Source organism: Nanorana parkeri, unplaced genomic scaffold (genome assembly GCF_000935625.1).
Source record: "Nanorana parkeri isolate BGI_ZX_2015 unplaced genomic scaffold, ASM93562v1 scaffold325, whole genome shotgun sequence".
Taxonomy (NCBI): domain Eukaryota; kingdom Metazoa; phylum Chordata; class Amphibia; order Anura; family Dicroglossidae; genus Nanorana; species Nanorana parkeri.
In genome coordinates, this window is record NW_017306593.1 from 810,887 (window position 1) to 837,422 (window position 26,536).

At 44.0% G+C, this 26,536-nt stretch overlaps 2 protein-coding genes across 2 annotated transcripts in view; both read right to left on the reverse strand.

Annotated features, from left to right (window-relative positions):
- Positions 1 to 6,984: 6,984 nt before the first annotated feature.
- On the reverse strand, positions 6,985 to 13,168 carry CCNB1IP1 (cyclin B1 interacting protein 1). Its single transcript, XM_018558188.1, has 3 exons — positions 12,869 to 13,168; positions 8,303 to 8,624; positions 6,985 to 7,169 (listed from the first exon to the last, which is right to left on the reverse strand). The coding sequence occupies exons 1-3, from the start codon at positions 13,163 to 13,165 to the stop codon at positions 6,985 to 6,987; spliced, it is 804 nt and encodes a 267-aa protein (XP_018413690.1). The 5' UTR covers positions 13,166 to 13,168.
- Positions 13,169 to 18,515: 5,347 nt separating this feature from the next.
- Positions 18,516 to 26,536, reverse strand: part of LOC108788431 (mast cell protease 1A-like) — an 11,475-nt gene continuing 3,454 nt past the window's right edge. The window contains exons 2-5 of the mRNA XM_018558189.1: positions 24,569 to 24,719; positions 21,484 to 21,613; positions 20,302 to 20,552; positions 18,516 to 18,711 (exon numbers count right to left, since the gene is read on the reverse strand). Coding sequence (XP_018413691.1) covers positions 18,516 to 18,711; positions 20,302 to 20,552; positions 21,484 to 21,613; positions 24,569 to 24,681 — 690 coding nt within the window. The 5' untranslated portion in view covers positions 24,682 to 24,719. The remainder of the gene's footprint in view (positions 18,712 to 20,301; positions 20,553 to 21,483; positions 21,614 to 24,568; positions 24,720 to 26,536) is intronic.

Consider the following 26,536-nt stretch of genomic DNA (forward strand, 5'->3'; position numbering starts at 1 on the left):
CTGTAAACTGTTTTCCCATCTTCAAACTTCACCACTATTCTAAAAAAAAGTTACATTGTATTATATTTATTTTTAATTTAATTATATCTAAATTAACCTTATTCAATAAAGAGTTCCAATCGGAATCCCTATTGTATCAGCAGGTCTGGGCTGAGGGGTAGGCAGAAGAGGCAGCTGCCTTGGGCTCTTTAGCAAGAGGGGGGTGCATAAAGGTCTTACAACCAATGCTGCTGAATTGTTCCTAGCTAATGGGGGGAGGTGTGCTTTGGCTTTTTTTGCCTTGGGTGTGAAAAGGATCTTGTCCCACCCATTGTGTATCAGTCAATATACAATTGATTAGAACTCTTTATTTAAAGCTGTCTGTCATTTACATGTAAATAAGAGCTCCAGTTTCTAGTATTTTAGGCTCCAGTTTCTAGTATTCATAGGAAAATCCAGTACAACTTAAGTTTTCTATTTTGGTCATAAGTATATATAGACCCAAAAGGTTATTGCTGCCAACGTGAACAATTGTTTTCCTGTGATTTCTTGTCTGCTCCCCGAAAACAATACACAGTATCTCACCGAAGTGAGTACACCCCTCACATTTTTGTAAATATTTTATGATATCATTTCATGTGACGACACAGAAGAAATGACACTTTACTACAATGTAAAGAAATGAGAGTACAGCTTGTATATCAGTGTACATTTGCTGTCCCCTCAAAATAACTCAACACACAGCCATTAATGTCTAAACTGCTGGCAACAAAAGTGAGTAAACCCCTAAAGGTGCCCATACACCTTACAACCATCGCAAGACTTTTGTCTTGTGATGGTTGTATTCTAATTAAAAGCTTGTACGATCTGCCCATCTTGGCCAGGCAGATCGTACTTGCGATCACCGAAAGCCCGCCCCACTGAGGGGCGGGCTTCCGATGACTGCAATGCTGAACGGGCAGTGTGGGCTTGCGCACACCGGCCCGTTCGGCATTTGTCTCCCGAGCATGGCACAAACCCGCCGACAATCGTACGATTCTCGGCGGGTTTTCAAACATGCTCGTTAGACAAAAGACGTGCCACCATACAGTATAAACGTACGATCGTGGGATTTCCCGCGATTATCGTACGATAATCGCAAGGTGTATGGGCACCTTAAGTGAAAATGTCCAAATTGGGCACAATTAGCCATTTTCCCTTCCAGGTGTCATGTGACTCATTAGTGTTACAAGGTCTCAGGTGTGAATGGGGAGTAGGTGTGTTAAATTTGGTGTTATCGCTCTCACTCTCTTATACCGGTCACTGGAAGTTCAATATGGCACCTCATGGCAAAGAACTCTCTGAGGATCTGAAAAAAAGAATTGTTGCTCTACATAAAGATGGACTAGGCTATAAGAAGATTGCCAAGAGCCTGAAACTGAGCTGCAGCACGGTGGCCAAAACCATACAGAAGTTTAACAGGACAGGTTCCACTTAGAACAGGCCTCACCATGGTCGACCAAAGAAGTTGAGTGCACGTGCTCAGCCTCATATCCAGAGGTCGTCTTTGGGAAATAGACGTATGAGTGCTGCCAGCATTGCTGCAGAGGTTAAAGGGCTGGGGGGTCAGCCTGTCAGTGCTCAGACCATACGCTGCACATACGCTGCACACTGCATCAAATTGGTCTGCATGGCTGTCGTCCCAGAAGGAAGCCTCTTCTAAAGATGATGCACAAGAAAGCCTGCAAACAGTTTGCTGAAGACAAGCAGACTAAGGGCATGGATTACTGGTACCATGTCCTGTGGTCTGATGAGACCAAGATAAACTTATTTGGTTCAGATGGTGTCAAGCGTGTGTGGCGGCAACCAGGTGAGGAGTACAAAGACAAGTGTGTCTTGTCTACAGTCAAGCATGGTGGTGGGAGTGTCATGGTCTGGGGCTGCATGAGTGCTGCCGGCACTGGGGAGCTACAGTTCATTGAGGGAACCATGAATGCCAACATGTACTGTGACATACTGAGGCAGAGCATGATTCCCTCCCTTCGGTGACTGGGCCGCAGGGCGGTATTCCAACATGATAACGACCCCAAACACACTTCCAAGACGACCACTGCCTTGCTAAAGAAGCTGAGGGTAAAGGTGATGGACTGGCCAAGCATGTCTCCAGACCTAAACCCTATTGAGCATCTGTGGGGCATCCTCAAATGGAAGGTGAAGGAGTGCAAGGTCTCTAACATCTACCAGCTCTATGATGTCGTCATGGAGGAGTGGAAGAGGACTCCAGTGGCAACCTGTGAAGCTCTGGTGAACTCCATGCCCAAGAGGGATAAAGCAGTGCTGGAAAATAATGGTGGCCACACAAAATATTGACACTTTGGGCCCAATTTGGACATTTTCCCTTAGGGGTGTACTCACTTTTGTTGCCAGCGGTCTAGACATTATTGGCTGTGTGTTGAGTTATTTTGAGGGGACAGCAAATGTACACTGATATACAAGCTGTGCATTCACTACTTTACATTGTTGCAAAGTGTAATTTCTTCTGTGTCGTCACATGAAATAATATAATAAAATGTGATTGGTGTACTCACTTCTGTGAGATACTGTATGTATGTATGTATAATATATATATATAATGTATTTATATTGTGTCTCACCAGGGTCGTATGCGCGTGTCACCATGGCTGTGTAGGTCTCAACAGGGTTGCGTGAGGGTTTCACCATGGCTGTGCAGTGTCACCAGGGCTGCATTCAGGTCTCACCATGGCAGTGTCACCATGGCTGTGCGTGTCTCACCAGGGCTGTGCTGTGTCACTAGGGCTGCATGCGGGTCATACCAGGGCTTAGCTGGGTCACCAGGACTACGTGCAGGTCTCACCATGGCTGTGCAGTGTCACCAGGGCTGTGTAGTGTCAACCGGACTGCGTTCAGGTCTCACCATGGCAGTGTCACCATGGCTGTGCGTGTCTCACCAGGGCTGTGCTGTGTCACTAGGGCTGCATGCGGGTCATACCAGGGCTTAGCTGGGTCACCAGGACTACGTGCAGGTCTCACCATGGCTGTGCAGTGTCTCCAGGGCTGTGTAGTTTCACCAGGGCTGCGTTCAGGTGTCACCATGGCTGTGTGGGTCTCACCAGGGCTGTGCTGTGTCACTAGGGCTGCATGCGGGTCATACCAGGGCTTAGCTGGGTCACCAGGACTACGTGCAGGTCTCACCGTGGCTGTGCGGTCTCACTAGGGCTGCGTGTTCCTATGTAACTTTATTCTCCTGGCTGTGGTAAAGGTTTTTAAATCATACACATGAGTACTTTAACAAAATAACAAATACTTGTTATTTTAAATGTGCAGTCATCCTACCAAGTGACTGACATAAATTGAACTTACATCCAGTGAAGTCTGAAAAGTCTCTTTCCTTTGCTGTATACCAGTTTTTAGGTCAGTGATTTCCTAGTTAGACAAGCCAAGATCAAGATAGCAGCCCTGGAGCCTGCAAGTTTCAAAATAAGTCCTATACAGTGTCTATACTTTATATACTTAAAGATTCCCTTTAAGAAGAACTTCACCTTTATCTTAAAAATCTTAAAATGACAACAAAGAAACCTTTAGGATTGTTTAGTAATGACAATCTACCAACACATACTTCTAGATAATTGCATGCTTTGTATAGTGCATGCACGATTTTTTGCGATCCCATGCACGATTTTTTGCAATTTTTTGGGTCTGCCTCCAAGAGCATTTGACAGTTACACATTGTCAGGGTTCCACCCTGACTTAACTGGTTTACAGCATGCTGGCTTGGCTACCATTTCACCCACCTGCAATTCCTCCTTTGTCTGAGCAGACTCTGTAACGTTGCTCCCTACTCCCAGGCTCCCTCTTATGGCCAAACAGGGAGCATCATCTGAGAGAGCCAGATGCGAGTTTCCTGTCTCTAAGTGATGATGATTATTATTATTATACCATTATTACCAAGATGGTAAGGAGGGCCCTGCCCTTGAGGGCTTACAATCTGAAAGAGGAGGGGGAAATGATACATAAGGAGGGAGCTGTGTGGGGATGAATTATTTGAGAACGTGATGGTTCAGTGGTTAGGTTGAGGTGGGATAGGCTTCCCTGAAGAGATGTGTCTTTACGGAACGCCTAAAGGCAGTCAAGGTGGGAGATAGACAGACAGGTTGGGGTAAGGAGTTCCAGAGGATGAGAGAGACTCTAGAGAAGTCCTGGAGGCGAGTATGGGAGGAGTGGACAACGGAGCTGGAAAGCAGGAGGTCAATGGATGAGCGGAGGGGACGGTTAGGGTAATACTTTGAGACAAGGTCTGAGATGTATCCGGGGGCGGAGTTGTGGACCGCTTTATACGTGACTGTTAATATTTTGAATTTTATCCTCCCGGCGAGTGGAAGCCAGTGTAGGGATTGGCAGAGGGGGGATGCAGACACTGAGCGGTTGGTAAGTTGAATGAGTCTGGCAGCTGCATTCATGATAGACTGAAGGGGGGATAGCCTGTGTAGCGGAAGGCCAATGAGGAGGGAGTTACAATAGTCAAGACGAGAGATAACAAGGGAGGGGATAAGTAGTTTTGCGGTTTCTTTGTTGTCACTCCACTGATGTGGAGTGACACTGATGATGTCACTCCACTCACTATTTAAACCACTCAGTCCAGTTTGACCTTGTGTGTGCTTTCCTGCTAGTTTATTCCTGCTGCTCAATGTATCCTGAGACTGTGTATGACCTGATCTTAGTTGATGGTCTCCTCTGGTTCCTGCTCCTTGCTTGTTCCCGACAACGCTGATCTCCATGTTCCTGACCTGGCTTGTATGACTACCCACTCCGGCTCCTGACCTTGGCTTGTTCCTGCTTATGATTTTTGCTTGCTCCTGCGGACGCTTTTCCTAATAAAGTATTTTTAACTAGCACCTTATGCTTGTCTGGTTTTCAATGTGCTCTGACACACGTCATCTCAGGGGGAAAAAATGATTTTCCCTGAGATCTAGTTGCAGTTTACAGATGAGATTTCCCAGGAAGGCACTGGTGATGTAACCATCTCAGGATACATCTGTGTGGCCAGGGCTTTATCATCATTGCCTCACTCAATCAGGAAGTGGAAAATGGTTATTGTAAGTAATAGCAAAATATGTTTAACTAATGAATGTAAGATGATTTCATATCAGCATTAAGAACTGCATAATGAACAGAACATAATACGAGATGGAGCCATAGAGCAAATTATTATAGACTTTACCAGGCCCCTAGTTTTATCTTGGAAACATATCCACAGATATGGCTTTCTAAATCAATAACACAGCAGACTACAGAAAACTCCCAGTTATCCGGCACCCACGGGGATCAGTAGGTTCTGGATCACTGTAGTTTTTGGTCTCTTGAGAGTAAATAGTAACTCCCAAGCAACCAGCCCCACGCAGCACTGCGCCCCCCAGAGAGCGCATTTGCCGATCGGCTAGCTTCCGTAGCCGACAGGTGAATGTAAACAGCTGGGTGTAATAGCCAGACTGCTATTGGCTATTTTAAATTGTAATAGCAGTCTGACTATTGAAGCCCCACCTACTAAACAGTGGATCGGACCTTAGTGAGCAAGTTATCTCTCCGGTCCGCTCCTCTGCTTGGAGTGCAGGGTTTCAATAGCCAGCCTACTATTCGTTATTTCAAATTGCAATAGCAGGCTGGCTATTGAAACTCCACCTACTGAGCAAAGGAGCAGACCTGAGAGAGAAAGTTCTGTGGGTGTGCACAATAGCCAGCTTGCTATTGGCTATTGCAATTTGAAATAACCAATAGCAGGCTGGCTATTTCTCCCCATTGTTTACATTCTGCTGCCGACCGCAAAATCTAGCCACCGGCCAGCAACAAAATGTAAACAAAACATTTCATTACCACCCAAATAAATTTTGCTGCTAATGACATATGTTCTCGATTTGTTTTTTTTGCCGTTTGCTGGAGACTGCCGGTTGCTTGAATGCCACTTAATGGGGAGTTTACTGTATTTGCTTTAACATTTCTTTTCTAAATACTATTGCTTCTTGAAGAATCATTATGCATGCAGCCTAGCCTGAGTCCTAGTCAATATCTAGTTGGGCCTACAGAAGTCACATGCCATGCTTTGGCTGAAGATACTTCTTCGACCTTGCAGACGATGCTCCTTTTAGGTTGCTCTTACTGAAACACCATCTGGGCACTATTCTTGTACTTAAAGTAGTGATTGTTAAGACCTCTACCAGGTTTTATTTATTTTTACTGTCTGTGTTGTATTGGGGAGAAGTCCTGCACCAGAGACACAACAGGAAATGAGAGGAAATCTCTCTAAAACGAGGAGAAATGCTCTTTTAGTTTATCATCATTTTTATTTTATATTCCAACAGTACATTAGATAAATAGACACTTGCAAGGTTAAGTCCCTACTACCCGGACATCAGCTGTGGCCCCCTGGAGGTCTGAGGAGGGCCGAAATGCTCTTTTAGACGCTTGTCACCACAACAGGCTTCCCCATTGGAAGATTTCCTGTTCCTGTTGAGTGATTTCTTATTACTTTCTGTATCAGAAACTGTCTGCATGACATATAGAGAGAGTTAACCTCCCCAGTGGGGACAAAGACAGCAATAGAAAAAGTAAAAGTAATAAACTGGGTCTAATTTTGGTTGAATGTTGCCATAACAGAAGAAAAAATGGCTGTGTGTAGAATGCAATATTGGGTAACAGTTGCTACAAAATATACATTTTTAAATATATGAAGTACTTTATTTAATTGCACTCTGAACATCCAAACCTTTCTGAATAAGAAAACATAACCACTAAGCTGATTAGTAATATACAATGAGGGGAATTGATCAAAACTGGAGTAGACAAAATCTGGAGGAGCTGTGCATGCCAACCAATCAGCTTCTCTCTTTCATTTTCAAATCATAACTGAACAAACTGAAGAGATAAGCTGATTGGTTGCCATGCACAGCTGCTCCAGATTTTGTCTACTCCAGTTTTGATCAATTCCCCCCGGTATTTCTCTGTTCTAGTATTTTACATCCTCATAACTTTGAAAGCCCTGGATGAAGCCATGTTTTGTTGGCCTGTCCTATTTCCAGGAGAGCCAAAGGAGGCGTTTCCAGAATCATCAAAAGGGGAAGTACAGAAGAAGGTTTGAGGTCGAAAATCAGCATCGCATGATCTTAACGGAGGTGTTCTAGCAGTTGGGAACCTGTTTCCTAAAGGAGAAAGAATGCACATGATTACTACCATGGATTTGTTAATCATCTACTGACAGGACTCATTAAAGGAAATATGTCAGGATAGAAGTACGAGAGTGGTTGATGCTCTCTCGTTCTAGAAGGTGCATGTTCCAGGTCTGTCAATCTAATCTTTGTCTTAATACCTACTGATCACTTGTCCAGAAAACACTTGTGTTCATTAGGTGTGTGATACCTGATTAGCACCGGCTTGTTCCAAATTAGTAACTCACCACAAAGTAAAGAAAGGATAATGATGACAGGAAGCATTTAAGCAGATTTGGATTGCTAAAAATCAGAATGAACTTTCATGACCCTCCATGACCGAGTGCCCGACTTTTTAGAGGGGATGACACCAAAATAACTGTCAGGCATTTTGGTGTCACCCCTTCCAATGGTGTCACCCCGGTGTGGGCCGCACCCCCCTGGTGATGCTGCTGTGCATGAAAAAGAGCCTGATTGGCTCCCAGTGATGTCCCTACTTCTTCCAGTCTGAGTTCACTGTGCAAGGCTTCTATGTATTTTTAAATGAATTGAGTGTATATGCCTGATTCTATATTGTATAGTCCCAGTCAATAGGCTGAACAATACAAAATCAAGTACATGCACTGAATTCATTTCAAAATTCATTTTACTTAAACGTTCATGTAAAGACGCATGACTGAATTTTTTATATCTACCCAAAGTATTCAGATCTCCAAAATGGTGCATTTACCAAAACTGGACAGCAATCTACATGCTGATGCTGGGTCTATATAATGCCAAGTAATTCGTTCATGCAAGGCACTGTACAAACTCTCTATATCTAAACTGCAATTCCAACTACACGCAATATATAAGTGACATATACATTACGTACAGATGATACTTTCTGAGATACTAACACAATGCAATAAGCATGTAGTATGTTAGGTTAGAGTGCAGTGAAAACACGTATTCCAGGTCAGCGATTCAGAAAGTACTAAAACTAATGGATCAGAATCAGGTGACTAGCCTTTAGGAAGAGAAGAGTTTAAAATGCTAGCCCACATATTTCTCAGGGAATAGGTTTTTTTAAGACATAAAACAGTTCCATGTACATTTAGCTTCTGCCTACTTGCATATCTAATTACCCATAAACTGGTCCTGTTGAGCTCGATCTCCATTTGAAGATACCTCTCTGTTAGCTGCGGCCATGTTGCGGAGTCTTAGTCCATCGTACATTCCCTGGAGCTTATTATACTGCCTATTGCGCTCCATTAGTTTTTCGGAGAGTTCGCTGTATTTTCTTTTGTATTCCTCCAAGATTTTCTTTAAAGAGTTTACTTCACCTTTCATGGCAGCCATCTCGGCATCCTTGCTTTGTATTTGATGAGTGTACAGTTTTTCCACCTGTTTCAGATGTCCTTCTGCTTTGCTGTAATTATATTCCTGGTATAACCGCTCCTGGTATACCTAAATGCAGAGTTAAAGAACAGCAAGAGCAGAAATACTTTTTATACTTATTTTATACATACTTTTTCCTTCTATGTATGTTGTTTTTATTGTTATGTACCAATTACATGGGACTGGAAAAAGAATTCACACTCAAATACAGATCAAGCAGCAAAGTCTATTGGAAACCTGTGAAGACAGAGTTTGGCAGCTCAGTGCAACTCCTCTGGAACCAGATCATCAGGAAAACAACAGTGGTTTGACAATGATTTCTAATCTGTATAACTGCTATTTCACCAACATGCCTCACCAGGCACTCGCAATCTGTAGATTACAGTGCATTATCGCTTTACACTCATTGACATTGGGCATTGACATACCAAAATGTACTTTCTACCCAACACACCACCACATGTTGTACATTAAATGGTCAGGTGCATTGTTTACTTTGATGATGTGCTCATTAGAATTACAATGTAGGTGGTAACATGCATGCATAGGTGTGACTAACAGGGTTATTCACAAAAGGGTGAAGAGTTTGGAGAAGGCAGGAGAAGGGAACAATCTAGGACAACATCGCTGAACTGGAAAGTGAGCTGAATTGGAGAATTTCTCCATATCAGCTATGTTGTCCTAGATTGGTCACTTCTCCTGCCTTCTACAAACCCTTCACCCTTTTGTGAATAACCCTGTAGATGTTTCTCACTTTCCATAAAGCAAGAGCAATAACATGAATAAAAGAATAAGCACATACATAAACAGGACCTTTACCTATATCTTCAAAATAACAAGAAAGACACTGTAAGGCCCGTTTCACACCTGCGCATCGCGGGAACGCACGTCTTGCACATTTGTATGCCGCGTTTGCTGCGTGTCCCCATTCATTTCAATGAGTTCATATACATCAGACAAACGCAGCAAAAAAGCTCATGTAGTATTTTCCACGACATGCGTTTGACGTTTCTTGCTTCCGCGTTTGTGCACAAGTTAAAACGCGGAGCAAAAACGCGCAACTTGCTGGCCGCGTTTGGGGTGCCAAGTAGCCACGGCTCCAAGAACGCTCCGGTGATGGACTACAATCTTAATACAAAATTAGTAAACTAATCATGAGATTGTAGTCCATCACAGGCGTGAGCGGTGATAAACCTTAAAAATGCATTCAAGTAGCTTAAATATTAACATAAATTGTATCTTATTTGTATATCACTCGGCTGTAGATCCTCAAATCATCTCTGTCATCTCACTCCTGTGATGGACTACACTCTCATGTTTAGTTTAATCATTTGTATTGAGATTGTAGTCCATCACGGGAGATAGTTAGGAGGGGTGGCTACTTTACAACACACACAGGGACCATGGGGAACAAAAGTAGCCACCCTCCAGCACCAATTCAGAGATGATTTGAGGACCTACAGCTGGTGTATGACAGCTGGTGAATGCTATCACTGAAAGTGAAAGAAAATCCAAAATATATGGGAAATATTCCAATGGGGACTCTAGTTCGGGTGACCCTACTGACTACCAGGGATTTCTTTCTGTTTGGAGGGATTTCCTCTCACTTCCTGATGTGGCTATCGCACAGGAAGTGAAGAGAAATGTCACCAATGGGATGACAAATATGTTAACAGGCTTTATACCCTTTCCTTACTCTATCCAAAACTAAACAAAATGTCTTGGCTTCAGTTCTACTTTAACTGACTTTCCTAATGTTGTGTTATGTAACCACCCTCTATTGTGTATGTAACTGTGGACTCCCTTCTGTTGTGCTACAGAACCAAGGACTCATCCACTGTCTATAAAAAGTCTTATCCATGAGTAAAGCAGAATAATCTAATATACACATTTTGTTGTGTGTGTGTCTATTCTCCTGCAATATTGATATTATAATTTTGGCCCACCTACTAACGTTATGACAATACTTACCCTGACAAAAAACTATTAACAATAAATGATTAATCTTTCTACGGTCTACGTAAATATATGGCGGCCCGCAGAAGCGGTTATACCAAAAACACAGATGCTGCTGCAGCCATGTTCTTGGTGTCATTTTTAGCACCCTGCAATGGCTGTTAATGTACAAGTGATCCGGCGTCTATACAGCCGTCGGATCGTTTGTACCAATCCACGGAATGCGGTACCCTCACCCCCCTCCGCCGCCCAGGACCGGAACAGCGGGTCTCCCAGCAACGATCGGAGAGAGATCAGCAGGCTTCCAGCCGCTGATCTCTCCTCCGATCACTGGACCCGGAAGTGATGTGTACTACATAATTTCCGGTGTCACTCTTTACAGTCTTCAGCTCTTAGAGCCAGGAGAAGAAGCTGGGGAAGCAGATATCTGCTTCCTCAGCTTCTTTGGGGTCCATAGGTGATATTGGGGGTCTGAAATACCTCTGATGTCTCCATAAAGAGGACCTGTCACACCCTATCTCTATTGCATAGGGGGCTTGTTAGCCCCCTATGTGATAGCAATAAAGTTAGTGGGAAAAAATGTTTAGATCATAAAAAGTTAAGATAACATATAAAGAAATAAAAAAAATGCAAAAATATTTTTTTTAAAGTCCCTCGCTCTCATGTGCACACACATGCATACGCAAACACGTTTCGGTGTGCCTACGTGCAAAAACATGTTACATATTGCCACGAACGCCGGAGTGAGAGCAATAATTCTAGGCCCATCAATCACTGGTAACACTAAAGTGTTGAGCAGTTAAAGCTTTTAAAATGTCCCCTATGGCAAATTTGGGGTATTGAAGTTTTTTGCGGCTTCACAGGCGAATGCAATTTTAAGGCTTGACATGTTTAGTATCTATTTTCCCGACATGACCCCGCCTTTCATGTTTTACTAAAAAAATGTTTATTATATTCTGTTTATGTGCACTAAGTTTCATTTTAGTGCATTTTATCCTAAAAATACAGGTTTCTGGTTTAATAAATACATTTTATCCTTGCAAATACTGTAACTAGCATTTTTTTTTCTACAGGGCCTCTGCTTTCAGAAAATATATAATTGTTTTTGGATTTGAAGCTGTTGATTAGCTAAACATTCAGATTTTATCATGTGTGTGCAAATAGTGAGAAATTGCTCCGGACAGCAAGTGGTTAAAACAATGCAAGCAAAAGCCAGTAACCAATCAGAAGTCATCCTTGAGTAGTATGACTGCCCTAATCACATATGGCTGTTTACTTTGGGTATAACATATCACTGCTCTTTGTTATTTCATCAAAGCTTATACTACGGGCCAGTGGTGTAACAATCGCCATAGCGACCCAGGCGGCCGCTATGGTGCCCGGGCACAGGAGGGCCCGGCCAGGGCATCCCTCTGATGTCGTGTGGGCCGCCTGGGTCGCTATGCATATTTGGGCTCTGGCTGTCACTGACACAGCTCAGCAGCGGCCCGACCAGCAGCTTCTGCAGAAGCGGCCTGTGTTCGCAGTGAAGGAGGAGGCGGGGCCCGGGCCGGCGACCTAAGAGCCAGTGATGTAAGAGGAGGCCTGTCGATAGAAGAGGAGGCGGGGCCCAGCGACGGAAGAGGAGGCGCGGCCCGGTGACCAAGGAGGCGGACAGCCCTGACAGGTAAGAGGTGTGCAGCCCATCTGAGACCCTGCAGAGCCCACTATACAGAGTCTATGGTGGGCTCTGCAGGGTCACTCTCAGGTGGGCTGTTTGGTATGTCAGGTGGGCTCTGCAAAGGGCATAACTAGTAATCACGGGGCCCCATACAAAATTTAGCTATGGGGCCCTGTGATTTCTAGTTACGCCCATGCTATGGGCACCGAACAACAAGGCTCAATATGAAAATTCCCTGATCTATGGTTTGTCCAAATGTTTTCCCCAGATAAATGTAAGTGGTAATACAGGTGAAACTCGAATAATTAGAATATCGGGCAAAGTGCATTTATTTCACTAATGCAACTTAAAAGGTGAAACTAATATATGAGAGAGACTCATTACATGCAAAGCAAGATAATTCAAGCCGTGATTTGTCATAATTGTGATGATTATGGCTTACAGCTCATGAAAACCCCAAGAACCCCAAATCCACAACCTCAAAAAAGTAGATTATTGCATGCAATCAATAAAACAAGGATTGTACATAGAACAATATCGGACCTCTGAAAAGTATAAGCATGCATATGTACTCAGTACTTGGTTTGGGCTCCTTTTACAGCACTTACTGCAATTACTTTTGCATGATATTCTAATTATTCGAGTTTCACCTGTATGTGAACATGAGCATTCTTCTCTCCAGTTATCCTTTTCTTACCTGGTAGGTCCAGAAAGCTAAAGCACGAGAACAAATATCTAGAACAATCTCAGGACGTAGGCCAGCCAGCATCATGGCTTTTTGTTCCTCTGAAGGGCTCAACTCAGATCGAACAATATCCAGCTTACTGGACAGGGTGCTATTACAGGCTGGGCAAACGGCAGGAGATCGGCTGAATTCTCCACTTCCATGCTGGTCACAGAATATATGTGAACAAGCTGTGACCCAGGCTCGGCCAGATAACTTTACCCTGCACTTAGGGAAGTTGCACAGCAAGAGTTCATCACACACCGACATCACTATATTCAATCTGGAAGACAAAATATTTCTCATTAGTATGATCCAACAGAGTGGATACAAAACTACATACTACTAGTCCATCACCCCTGTGATGGACTACAATCTCAGGTGTAGTTTACTAATTTGTATTGAGATTGTAGTCCATCGCAGGAGCAAGTTTGGAGTGTGGGCTACTTTACAACACACGCAGGGACCCCTCCAGAAGGAAGGACAGTGTCAGCACCAATTCAGAGATGATTTGAGGACCTACAGCCACGTGATACATAAATAAGATACATTTCTGTTACTAGTTGAGTACTTGAATGTATTTATAAAATTTAACTCCTGAGTTTACTGTGAATCTAATGAAAGGGGGCACTCTATTGAGTGCAACAAATGTATCACTGTAATAGTGCTGGCAGGTAGGTTTATTTTTTGGGAGACATACAGGGGGTGATTTGTAAACAGCTGGCCCAGCAAACACGATCCTCAGCTCATTATGGCAGCTGCATGGAGGTAAGAAGTATAGGAAATCCTATACTACTAGTGGCTCTTAGTGGCAATAAAGCTCTGTAAATCTTCTCATAGCTGTTCGCTCGGCCAACACTTTATAAGTCACCTCAACAGAGTCTGTCCTGCAGTAAAAATGTTTCGTAAACTCGAGTTTAGTACCGCTTCAATACCACAGGACAAGAACTCTCGTCTGGCCACATTTACACATTGCAACACTGTAATGTATTATTATGTCGCTACTGCTGTCCGTCCCCGTCTTGGTATACTGTAAAATGTAACTACCGTGACGTAATTTACACACTACTCCTGTGAGGGCCTTCCGCACTAATATCACCGACACACCCACCTGCACGAGCCAGCCCACGACACCGCCCACAACTACGCAGTTTCCATCGATGAATACAGCCAATGGTAGCGCAGCTGTCCACCCGGGAACGTCAGAGAAAAAATGGTGGTACGGGATTGGCCAAATGCTCTGTCCATCTTCCGCAGTAACAGGCAGTAGAGGGAAGCTTGTTGTTCCAGGCGCCTCGTGGTTGAGGTGTTGACAACCGTGCTCCTGATCGCTTCCATTGATTGTCATACGGCTGGAGAGCCACATACAGTTTGCAGATTGAATCTTATTACTTGTATTATAATGAGATAAGATTTCACTATCTGCAATTCTATGCATGTCTATGGTATCCATTCATAAATCCCATTTCATCCAGTACTTGCTAATATCTTGTAAACTGTGGGAAGGAGGAATTAAGGGAGAACATGCAAAACAGCTTTCCTAATAATTCCACTTTACACATCACATAAGATGCACAGGGCCGGATTTACCATCTCTGCTGTCCCAAGGCCAGGTTCCTCAATGCACCCCCTCACTGCCAACCCCTCCCCCTCTTCCTAATGGAGAATGGAAACCAGGTGGCAGGGTTGGTTTTGTTTTTTTCTCTTTTTTTAATCACTTTTTTTAATGTTTACTTTTTACAATTTTTTGTTCTTATTATATTTTCCTTTTATTAATTTTATAAAATTTTTTGACATTTTTATCACTTTTTTTTTTTTATAAATCCTTTTATTGAACAGGTTTTCAAGAATACATGCAACAGAAAGTAAGTAAGGGACAAAATTTCCAATACCAAAGCAGTGGACGCAGCCACTGATCGCGTACAACTGATAGACGTCTTCAAAACAATATTATAATTATAACTGCAGATGTACTCATCACAACCCTAAGGCCAATTAGGATGATTAGCCCCGTTGGCCACACCGGCATCCATCACCAAGATTGCCGCTGGCAGTAAAGTACATCAACATGAATGTGTGGTGATGTCACACCACAGACGTCATAACACATGCACGGCGGACACACCTGGTAACACCCACCATGGTGCCGCCGCTGTTTCATGACTATCACAAATCCCTTCGTGATGCTCATGATCAATACGACTCATGAACAGTACAATACAATGACAGCTGCCACCACCCGCAACTGTTCGCAGACCGTTTGCATTTAATTGCTCATGCTGCCATTATCTGCGAACGGCCGAATGTGGACGCAGACTGTTTGTGATCGGACCCGTTTGCAAGTGTGAATGGGGCTTAATGTGCTAGTGTGCACTTCATATTATCACATTATGGCAGACCTAGCTTCAGAAGTGATCATCACCAGCGCTGCTGCCCTCTGCAGTTTCATCTTCATCCTGCTCCTCTTCCAGGCTCTGATGTCTATAGGCAGTGTATAGACGTGATGATTTACAGGACCTTATACTTCTGCAGACGAGGGGAGAGAGGCTCCAGGGACCGGTCTAAGAACAAGCTGGCTCGGAGCTTCGGGCCACCACCTAGTCAAAAACTATCAGGTAACCCTTGCAGTGCAGTAGTAGCCTCACTGTAAGGGTTAATAAAACGTATTCCTGCAGTTCTTCTTTAACCTCTTGCCGTCCTCCCGTTGTGAAAAAACGGACGGACAGCAGACTCACATGGGCGTGTTGCCATAATTAGACGGCATTTTTTTTCTGCTCATGCTCACCCCCTAGCACGCGCGCACGGGCAAAAAAAAGTCAGTTCTTTACAGCCATTACCAGCTGTTTCACATACTCTGCTTCATCATCTTCTTTTGGGGTCCCCAGGTGACATTAGGGGTCTTAGAGACCCCTAATGTCGCCATAAATTGGACCTGTCAGTGTGCCTTCGCTATTATATAGGGGGATTGCTATCCCCCCTATGTGATAGCAATAACAATAAGTGTAAACAAGAAATAAAAAAAGTAAAAGTTACATATAAAAAAAGTAACCCCCCCAAATGTTTAAGTCCCCCACCCCCACATTTACGCACATATAAACTTAAATACGCGTTCGATGCGCCAGCGCTGCAAAAACAATTGCGCTACACATGTTACATATCACCGCGAACGTCAGAGTGAGAGCAATCACTTCAGGGCCATCAACCACTGATAACACTGAACTGATGAGCGGTAAGAGCTTTTAAAAGCGTCGCCTACGGCCAATTTTGGGTATTGTACATATTTGAACAGTTTTTTTTTTAAATTTTCGGTAATTTTTCCTTAACCTCTTGCCGTCCGCCCGTAGTAGAAACAAGTGGTTAAACTCTCAAACTTTTTTCAACAATGAATCCAGATCAAACAAATATACATTGTCCAGCAAAGTATTTATTTACAAACACTTACAGTCAGGTTTCTGAACATTTCCAGATCTCTCAGCTCTGCTTCCCTAAACCTTCCATCCAGTTCAAGATCAAAGGACAAGATTCAAAGGACAGTGTAGACTCCAGCAGCTGTCCCTCTACTAGCTTGGGGAAGGAAGAGAGTGGAGAACAGGAGAGAGGTTTGCTTTGTTGTGTCTGTGTGTTTGTGGTTGCACTCATCAATCCATAACTAGCTTTAAAGTGACATTAAAGGATATTTATTTTTCCCCTCCCCCAATGTTAGTGTAAGGACTTACCTTAAATGATGCCTCTTAATCCGATCTTCTTCTTTAGTGTAGTTCTTAGCTGTCCCTCCAGCGCTGGGTGCGGGTCTCCGATCCAGCGCTGACTCCTCTGTCCTCCTCTCCTCTGACATCCAATGGAGTCTGTGCAGGTGCACGCTGCTCCATAGACTTACCTTGTGTCTCTTCTCGTCTCCCGGCCCAACATCTGAAGTGTGCATGCGCCCGCCACAAGATCCTTTGCAGCCGCCCGAGACTCTTCAGATGTTTGGATGGGAGCGCGCAGCGAAGACGCAGGTAAGTTTAAACCTGTTCCAAAAGGTTTTTTTTTTCAAGAGTTTTTGCATATATCTACTGCTTGTTAACAATCACACTCCTATCACTCTTAAGGTGCCCATACACTGCTCGATTCTCGTACGAGAATCGCGGGAAATCCCGCGATCATACGAGAATCGAGCAGTGTGAACGAAGACGTGCGACCGTTTCTACTGTACGGTCGCACGTCTTTTGTCTAAGGAGCATGCTAGAAACGATTTTCGGCTGGTTTGAACAGTGCTCGGGAGACAAATGCTGAACGGGCCAGTGTGCGCATGCGCGCACTGCCCGTTCAGCATTGCGGTCATCGGAAGCCCGCCCCTCAGGGGGGGCGGGCTTGCAATGATCGAGAGTACGATCTGCCTGTCCAAGATGGGCAGATCGTACGTTTTTTCTAATCACTTTACAAGGGGAGCAGCGAGGTTGCCTGCACATCCAGCCGCTCGTGGTGCCCTCTCTCTAGGTCCTGCACAGCAGAACTAAACAGCCGGCCAATTGTAGTTCGGCAGTCTCCCTCTCCCACCTTTGGCAGCTGAGGTGCTGTGGCCGCAGAGGAGCCCGATCGCTGAAGTGGACATTATTAAAGCCAAGCTGCTTCTTCTCTCCCCGCAGCCGCAACCACTTACAGGGTTATTCACAAAAGGGTGAAGAGTTTGGAGAAGGCAGGAGAAGTGAACAATCAAGGACAACATAGCTGAACTGGAAAGTGAGCTGAATTGGAGACTTTTTCCAAATCAGCTGTGTAGTGTGGTCCTAACTCTAATCTATGATAGCCTCCATCTTGTTGGATTTGGTGAGGGGACACACTGGGGGCTTCAGCTGCCATTGTGATGTGTGGGCCTCCTGGTGTGTCCATGTACCTTTAAGGAGGTTGGGCTGCCTCCTGGCGAAACTGTATCCAATTTATGCTTTGGTATATATGCACCAAAATAGAGGCTCTCATAGATTAAAGTTAGGACCGCACTACACAGAGGGCCCTTGACGAGGCAGTGTGGCTTTCACATATCTTGCAAGAGATGTGCAACTAAAACCTCTGTTTTTAACCCTAGTAGTTAGACAGTGTATTTTTTGCAGGCTGGCTGGCAGGGGGTGCCTGATGACGAGGGAGCATGGAGACGGCTTCCCTGCTTATCAGGAAGCTGGGTGGTGAGTCTTTACACGCTGCCCGGCTTCCTGGCTAATCAGGAAGCCAGGTGGCGAGTCATTACACGTCGCCTTGGGACTTCGGTATCTGTATTCAGTATCGGTGAGTACCGGAAGAAAAATATCAGTACTTGTACTCGATACCAAAAAACGGTGTAGGTGCATCCGTAAATGATTTACTCAGCACTTGAAATAGCTTAGCAACTTTTTGACTTTATTATCACTTTGCGTAGCGCTGTGTATTATACAAGTATAGAAGCAGTAATACTGTATTTCATGTTTATGCATTTGATTAGTTTCAGAGGTTTATACTTTAAATATTTGTATAGACAGTCGTGCAGCTTTATATTCAGCGGCTCACATTAATGCTGGTCGAAAACATATGAAAGTCACATGTTCCTCTTGCAGACTGAATTCATGTTCTTGTGTCTTGTTTCGGAACATCTGTCCAGGCATGCGTGTCACATCTCTTTCTTGCACTTCAACGTGTGCATGGTTTTTTTGATCCAATCAATGTGGGAAGAGACTTTAATGTATAAGCCAATTGGTGGTTTGTGAGGGAATCCTGCATGCACAATTCCTTGAAGATCCTTGCCACAGAATAAAGGACCACCAGAATCACCCTGGATGTAAGAAATATTACTGGTTGACAGTATACTAAAAATATACGTTGCAACAGGGATAGAGGTCTATTGTTTGCTATTAGAGTCAAATATTCAGCTGGTGGCATGTATAGTCTGGATACCAGGTATAGACAACAAGATATAGGTGGTCACACACTATATGGTGGTCACAAATCTCACTGAGAAGATGCTCCCAGCACTGTGCTGCAGTGTCTTCTCACCCCACTCGGGGTGCTCATCATTCCCCTGGATTGCAAGGTCTACTTTAATATGAATACTGAATGGGATTATAGGAAAAGATGACTAAACAATGTTAAATAATTATTTGTGATGGATAATATTGACACTGTGGATAAGTGAAGTGATTTGCCTCTGATGGAGACAACTCATTATTACTTGCCCCCATCAGAGTCCCCCGCTTATATTTGTTGCACCCATCAGAGTGCCTCCTTACATTCATTACGAAAGTAAGGGGGTACTCTGATGGGGACAGCCAATATAAGGTGACAACCATGTAAGGGGGCTCTGTGATAAGGACAATCAAGGAAAGGGGGCATTCTGATGGTGTCAAATAGACATGCGCATGGCAAATTTTTTTTGTTTCGGATGAAACAAATGAAAACTAAAATTGTTTTCATTCGTTTTGTCAAAGAAAACTAATTTTAATGTTGTTTCAGATTTGGAGGCAACGAGTCTCCGAACCTGAAACCGCACAATAGACTGCAGAACGAGTGGCGGCCATGTTAGCCGTCGGTGCGTTCTGTGCATGCGCGCCGCCATTTCGAAGTGTATCTTGGTATACACCAAGATGGCGGCACGCTCATGTTCGGGTGCCGTCATCTTTGGTGTATACAAAAATATACTCCAAGATGGCGGCGGGCATGGGCAGAATGCGCTGGTTGGCCAATATGGCCACCGCACATTCTGGAGACAAATTTAACTATGCCCAAATATAGTTTTCCTATATTCAGGCATATCATAAATGAGTTATTTCGGATTTGGACGATCCGCCGAATGAACTGAATTTCGTTGATTTGGAGGTTCGTCTGAATCCGAATGCACATGTCTACTGTCAAATAATAATTATCATACGATATAAACATCGTCTGTCTCCATCAGAATGCCCCCTTATATTGCTTGTCTCCATCAGAATGCCCCCATACATTAAATACAAACATAAAGGGGCAATCTGATGGGGACAGCCAATGTAAGGGGGCACTCTAATGGGGGAAAACAATGCAAGGAGTCACTCTGATGCTAAAAGCCAATGTATGGGGGCATTCTGATGGAGACAAGCAATATAAGGGGGCATTCTGATGGAGACAGACGATGTAAGGGGGCACTCTGATGAGGACAAGCAATGAAAGGGGGCACTCTGATAAGGACAGGCAATGTAAAAGGGCATTCTGATGGGGACTGCCAATGTAATGGGGCACACTCTTATGAGAACAACCAATGTAACGGGGCATTCTGATGGGGACAGCCAATGTAATGGGGCACTCTGATGGGAACAATGTAAGAGGCACTCTAATGGGAATGACTAATTATTAGTTGCCTCCATTGGAGTTCCTCCTTGCATTACTTACAAAAATAACTCTTGAAGATACTCACCATTAATGCATACTTTTGTTTTTCCTTGGGGTCTCCAGCACAGATGAATTTCTTCACAACACTATTTGTGAATGTCTGAGAACATATTTTTGCTGAAACCACTTTTAGATCAACTTTCCTTAGTGTTGGAGACTTGTCTTGGTTAAATTCTTTATATCTTCCCCAACCTGCTACACAGCATTCACTTCCGGGTTTCACCTTCTCTCCTCTGTGGCCAATGGGCAGTGGTAATACATATCGATTTAACAATGCTTTTTTTGTGAGCTGCAACACAAGTGTACAAAGGTGGACAAAAAAAAATGAATGAAATAACTAACAGACATGAATTAAATAATGTTAAGAAGAAAATCAAAACAGCATTGCCCATCACACCCAAGTTGTGATGTGAATAGGGCACATAGGAATCAGTGGTTTTCTTTGTGTCCTAGCGGTGACCTGCGTAGATCCAGTGCGGTATGTGTGAATGGGCCCTAACTCTGTACAAAATTGTATGTATCTTACTGCACTCCTTACCGGATCTCCTAGGAGATGATGTCTGTAATAGGGTGCTTGTAGCGACCACAAAGGCACCGTGTAGTCAAGTAGTAATTCCAAAAGATGTCACCAGCACTCCAAAAGTAGATTCAATATATTTTAATGACAACGGTCATTCAAAATCACAAGTACTTTCGGGGCCACGTTGGGTCCCCGTTTCTGAGCCTGATGACGGGGACCCAACGTGGCCCCGAAAAGTACTTGTGATTTTGAATGACCGTTGTAATTAAAATATATTGAATCTACTTTTGGAGTGCTGGTGACATCTTTTGGGCCCTAACTCTTTCCCACTGTAAACAAAGATAAGAAAAATGGCCGTAGTTGGGCTTTAAGTTTTACTACTCATTATTTTAGTGAGCTATTTGCCCAGTGATCTAATGGTCGCCCAAACCTGTTTCCATAGTTTTGGAAATTCAAGCACATTTTTTTACATTCATCGATGAAAGTATTGTTCCCTTTCCCTAAAGGAAAAGTAAAAACACTATATTCCAAACACAATGTCGTTTTGCCACTATTCATTGCCATGAACCCAAGAAAGGAAAATTTACATGAATATTTGTTAAAATGGCAATGGTGCTCCACATTAGATAACTATCCATCTGTGGAGCAAACATTTTAGCATAACTGCATAACAATTATCTTACATTTTCTCCAAACATACCTTTAGCAGCATGATGTCATTCTCATCTTTACTGTAGTTTGGGTGTGGAGCAATGTTACAAACTTTTATTTCTTGCCAGGAGTTTTCTTTAGATTCAATATTATGAGCTCCCAATATTACTTGCATATTTCTGTAATTGAAACACAAGAAAATACCAGTGTAACTAGAGATGTGTCAGATAGATCCTACACCAGTGAATGAGTGTAGATGGGGATGGCTGGTAAAAAGGTGATCGGACAAATTAGGATCATACCATACCGTATTGCTATTGCTCCACCCCGGTAAGCTGTTACAATGCTCTTTTCTCCATTCCCACTATCTCCTCCCTCCATTCATCTACATAAACTCAAAAGGTCAACTGAGCCACATTTACAAGTGTATGTGTATGTGCCAGTGTCACCAGTAGGCCAAGACTTCTTTTTGAGAGCCCCCCTATTTAACTACTGCACAGAATAATTAGATACAATTGATACAGGATATGCATGAAGCATTTTGCATGTCAGGGTGTGATGGAGGTGCTCTTTGATTAAAACACTTGCATATTACAATTACTAAGTGCATGGCTGGTGTATGAGGAATGCCATGCACCACCACACCCCCAAACCCCCACAAACTCCCTGCCCCCGCTTCTCAGCTGTCCTAAAGAGGACCAGTGCTCATTTCTATGTGACAGCAGGAGGAGCCCGACAACCTGCTTGACTGTCTAGTGCAAACCTTTTAAACAGGGGGCCAGTTCACTGTCCCTCAGACATTGTTGTGGGCCGGATCATAGTTTGAAAAACAGGGGGGCGTGGCTGCGGTGCCATTAACTTCAATGCACCGACACGCCCTCTCCCGTCCCAGAGCGAAGGGGGAACTTTAGTGAGCGATTGCTGTGCGTTCCAGCAGCTGCCGCTCTGGAACGCACCGCAATTGGTGTGAATAAGCCCTTACTTAGAGGGTATATATAAACTTCTTTGATAAACAAAAACATTTTTTAATACAATTAATTTTTCTTAGCCTGGGACATGTACTAGCATGATTTGGTATTATTTTCTACAGATCAAGTATTATTTATTAAAATGAATGGGCATGTAGACTGTCTTATCTCTCGACAGTGGCATGCAGATTTGGGAGAGGCAGGGAGATGACATCACGTCATATCCCAGCTCTCTTTTTGATGGACTACAATCTCAATACAAACTAATAAACTAAACATGAGATTGTAGTCCATCACAAGAGCAAGCTTGGAGTGGTGGCTACTTTACAACACACACAGGGACCATGGGGAACAGAAGTAGCCCCCCTCCAGAAGGAAGGACAGTGTCAGCACCAATTCAGAGATGTTTTGAGGATCTACAGCTGAGCGATACACAAATAAGATACAGTTTTGTTGATAGTTAGGGGACTTGAATGTATTTTTAAGGTTTAACTCCTGAGTTTAGTGTCACTTTAATGCAGATATGTTGACTGGTCATTAAGATGTAAGGCAAAAATCCTTGCACCAACCCTGCTGCCCCCCACCCCAATAGTTGCCAATCCAGCTTTTCACTTGTGTGTCCCTGTGGAGCTGTGTCCCGGCATTTGTCCTGGAAATGCAGCTCCAGTGAGTTAGTGCCAGTGCATGCAGATTAATTTTTGAAAGCTGCATACTGGAAAGAGATGCCCCGTGAAGTCCTTCGGAGGTACACCCCGTCTGGCTTCCCACGTGGTAGTGTTTATCTTAGAGCGGCTCCCGTCCAGCTCTGAACTGGCAAGGTAAAGCCCTGACACAGACCTGGTGGAGTGAGAGGATATCGGAGGCTACAGCTGTCTCAAAACTCCACAGAGACCAGAGAAGTGTGAGAGAGTGTAGAGGAAGAGTGAAGAAGTGTAATGCTGCATATCTGTGTGTGGACTGGGGATACTCTCCATCTCTCCCGGCTACTGTAAAAAAGAAACATTTTAGTGCTATTGCCAGTATTGATTTTGTCTTTATATAATGTTCCATGTGCCCAGTGTTGTGTAGAAGTATTATATTAGAACAGTACTGCATTGCTGCGTTATTTACTACTGAACTCTGCGTTATTTACTACTGCATATTTAACACTCTGCAGTTCTTACTGCTGTGCATTGGTTCTGGTCTGTGATCTGCATTGCATTGGTTTTGGTCTGTGATCTGTGATCTGCAGTGCATTGGTTCTGGTCTGTGATCTGCAGTGAATTGGTTCTGGTCTGTGATCTGCAGTGCATTGATTCTGGTGTGTGATATGCAGTGCATTGGTTCTGGTCTGTGATCTGCAGTGCATTGGTTCTGATCTGTGATCTGCAGTGCATTGGGGTCTGTGGTCTGCAATGCATTGGTTCTGGTCTGAGGTCTGCCGTGCATTGATTTTGGCCTGAGGTCTGCCGTACATTGCTTCTGGTCTGAGGTCTGCCATGCATTGGTTCTGGTCTGAGGTCTGTCATGCATTGGTTCTGGTTTTAGGTCTACCATGCATTGCTTCTGGTCTGAGGTCTGCAATGCATTGGTTCTGGTCTGCCATGCATTGGTTCTGGTCTGAGGTCTGCCATGGATTGGTTCTGGTCCTCAGACCATGCATTGGTTCTGGTCTGAGGTCTGCCATGCATTGCTTCTGGTCTAAAGTGTCAGCAGCGCATTGATTCTGGTCTGAAGTCTGCTGTGCATTGGTTCTGGTCTAAGGTCTGCCATACATTGATTCTGGTCTGAGGTCTACATTATTCAGTTCCCCTGTCAATTCTCCTACTAATTCTCTATAAATTTCACCGGATAATTTTCAGAATTGATTGGTCTAGATTTTGAAATTCTCCTATCAATTCCCCTGCTATTCAATTCAACTTTTAGTGAATAGACCTGCTATTTTGAAAATAGTGTGGAGAAATATTTCTGTAACACAACAATGTATATGTGGGTGGGGCTTGTATATGGGCGGAGCACAAGGGGGGCCCATAACCTCATATTGCTCGGAGGCCCCATGTGTTTTCAGTCAGCCCTGATGTTATGGTTTTTTATATGTCTACTAATATATTTTCTCCCTAAAGGGTGGAGTCAGCGGAAGGGCCTTTGTCTAGAGTATAGTCCAGTGCCCAGTGTTGCCATACGTACGTGCCATTACAGTGAGCTGCTGTCAAAACAATATTTTCACTTATCAGGATGCCACCACATCTATTAAATAATTTTCCTTTTATGTCAAATTTCAGAAATGCCATATAGGGCATGGAATGGGGACTGACTTCTACTCCGCCGATAATTTCCTCTGATTTGGGATAAAATAACAAAGCAGTTTAGTCAAAATTCATAGGCTAATAGAAAATCACATCAGATGTAAATAGCAAGAGTCCCAGAGTACATTTACACAATGCCTGCCACCATTACACTTTACAAAGATTGAAAGCAAAGTAATAACTTCCTTAAAGGGTTATTAAACCCTCGCATGTTTTTGCATATATCTAATGCTAGCAAGCAGTAGATATATGCAAAGCGATTAAAACAAAAACTTTTTCAAAGGGTTAATACTTACCTGTGTCTCCGCCGCGTGCTCCCATCCCAACGTCTGAACATTTCTCGGGCGGCCGCAAAGCATCTTGGGGCGGGCGCATGCGCACTTCAGATGTTCGGCCGGGAGACGAGGAGAGACACAAGGTAAGTCTATGAAGCAGCGTGCACCCGAACAGACTCTGTGGGATATCAGAGAAGAGGAGGACAGAGGAGTCAGCGCTGGATTGGAGACCCGCACCAGCGCTGGAGGGACAGCTGAAAACTACAGGAAAGAAGATCAAATTAAGAGACATCATTTAAAGTAAGTCCTTACATTATCAGTGTGGTGGGGAAAAAAAACGTTAGCCCTTATTGTCACTTTAAAGCAAGACTTTATTTTTAGTAAAATTGCTTATCTGAGCGCTCGCAGTGGCCAACATAAGGCCATGATGAACACTCATTTCTGATAACGTAGCAACAAAGTATTCATTTAGACTGCTGATTGATGCAGTCTTTGGCCTCTTTTATATGGGCGCCGTCCATTCCTAGAAGAATCCTCTGCCGAGTTGGATTAGAATAGCGACGATGTCACATACAGTATATCACATATTTATTGTATTTATTTATTACAGGTATTTATTTATCTACAGGGCCGCCATCAGGGGGGTATGGCCAGTACTCATGTAAGGGGCCCTGGTGGGCCCAGGCCCCAACCAAGTACTTTTTGCTGCAGACTAATAGTACAGCATAGCTCTTGATACGGTCTAGGGCCCCCCATGTACAGTTGGTACCTTCTTGTGTGCTTGCAGGAAGGTTTTTTTTTTTCTTTTTCAGGGGGGCAGAGCTAGACTTTTAAAATGTTGATTTGGTGGATGTAATGTCATTCCAGAGCTGTCGGTGTTACCTGTGCGTTATCTCCCCAGCAGAGTCAGTGTTACGTGTGCGTTGTCACCCCAGCAGAGTTAGTGTTACCTCTGTGTGTTACCCCAGAACAGTCAGTGTTACCTGTGTTGTCACCCCAGCAGAGTCAGTGTACCTGTGCGGTGTCACCCCAGCAGAGTCAGTGCCACCTGTGCAGTGTCACCCCAACAGAGTCAGTGTCACCTGTGCTTTGTCACCTCAGCAAAGTCAGTGCTACATGTGCCGTGTAACCCCAGCAGAGTCAGTGTAACATGTGTGCGTTGTCACCCCAGCAGAGTCAGTGTCACCTGTGCAGTGTCACCCCAACAGAGTCAGTGTCACCTGTGCAGTGTCACTCCAGAAAAGTAATTGTTACTTGTGCGTTGTCACCTCAGCAGAGTGAGCATTACCTGTGCGTTGTCACCCCAGCAGAGTTAGTGTTACCTGTGCATTGTCACCCCAGTAGAGTCAGTGTCATCCATGCGGTGTCACCCCAGAAAAGTCAGTGTCGCCTGTACGTTGTCGCCCCAGAAGAGTCAGTGTTACCTGTGCGTTGTCACCCCAGCAGAGTTAGCGTTACCTGTGTGGTGTCATCCCAGAACAGTCAGTCAATCAACACAACAGTATTCTGACAGGTGCCGCCACCGGTACATTAAAAACCGGATGAAATTCAGCAGTGTATGGCCACCTTAGCCC

Coding starts and splice junctions, on each gene's coding strand:
- CCNB1IP1 (XM_018558188.1), bottom strand. CDS start 13,165: ATGTCGGTGTGTGATGAACTCTTGCTGTGCAACTTCCCTAAGTGCAGG. Junction 8,625..12,868: donor TAGCTTTCTGGACCTACCAG/GTAAGAAAAGGA, acceptor CTCTGCATTTAG/GTATACCAGGAGCGGTTATA. Junction 7,170..8,302: donor TCAACAGGACCAGTTTATGG/GTAATTAGATAT, acceptor TTTCTCCTTTAG/GAAACAGGTTCCCAACTGCT.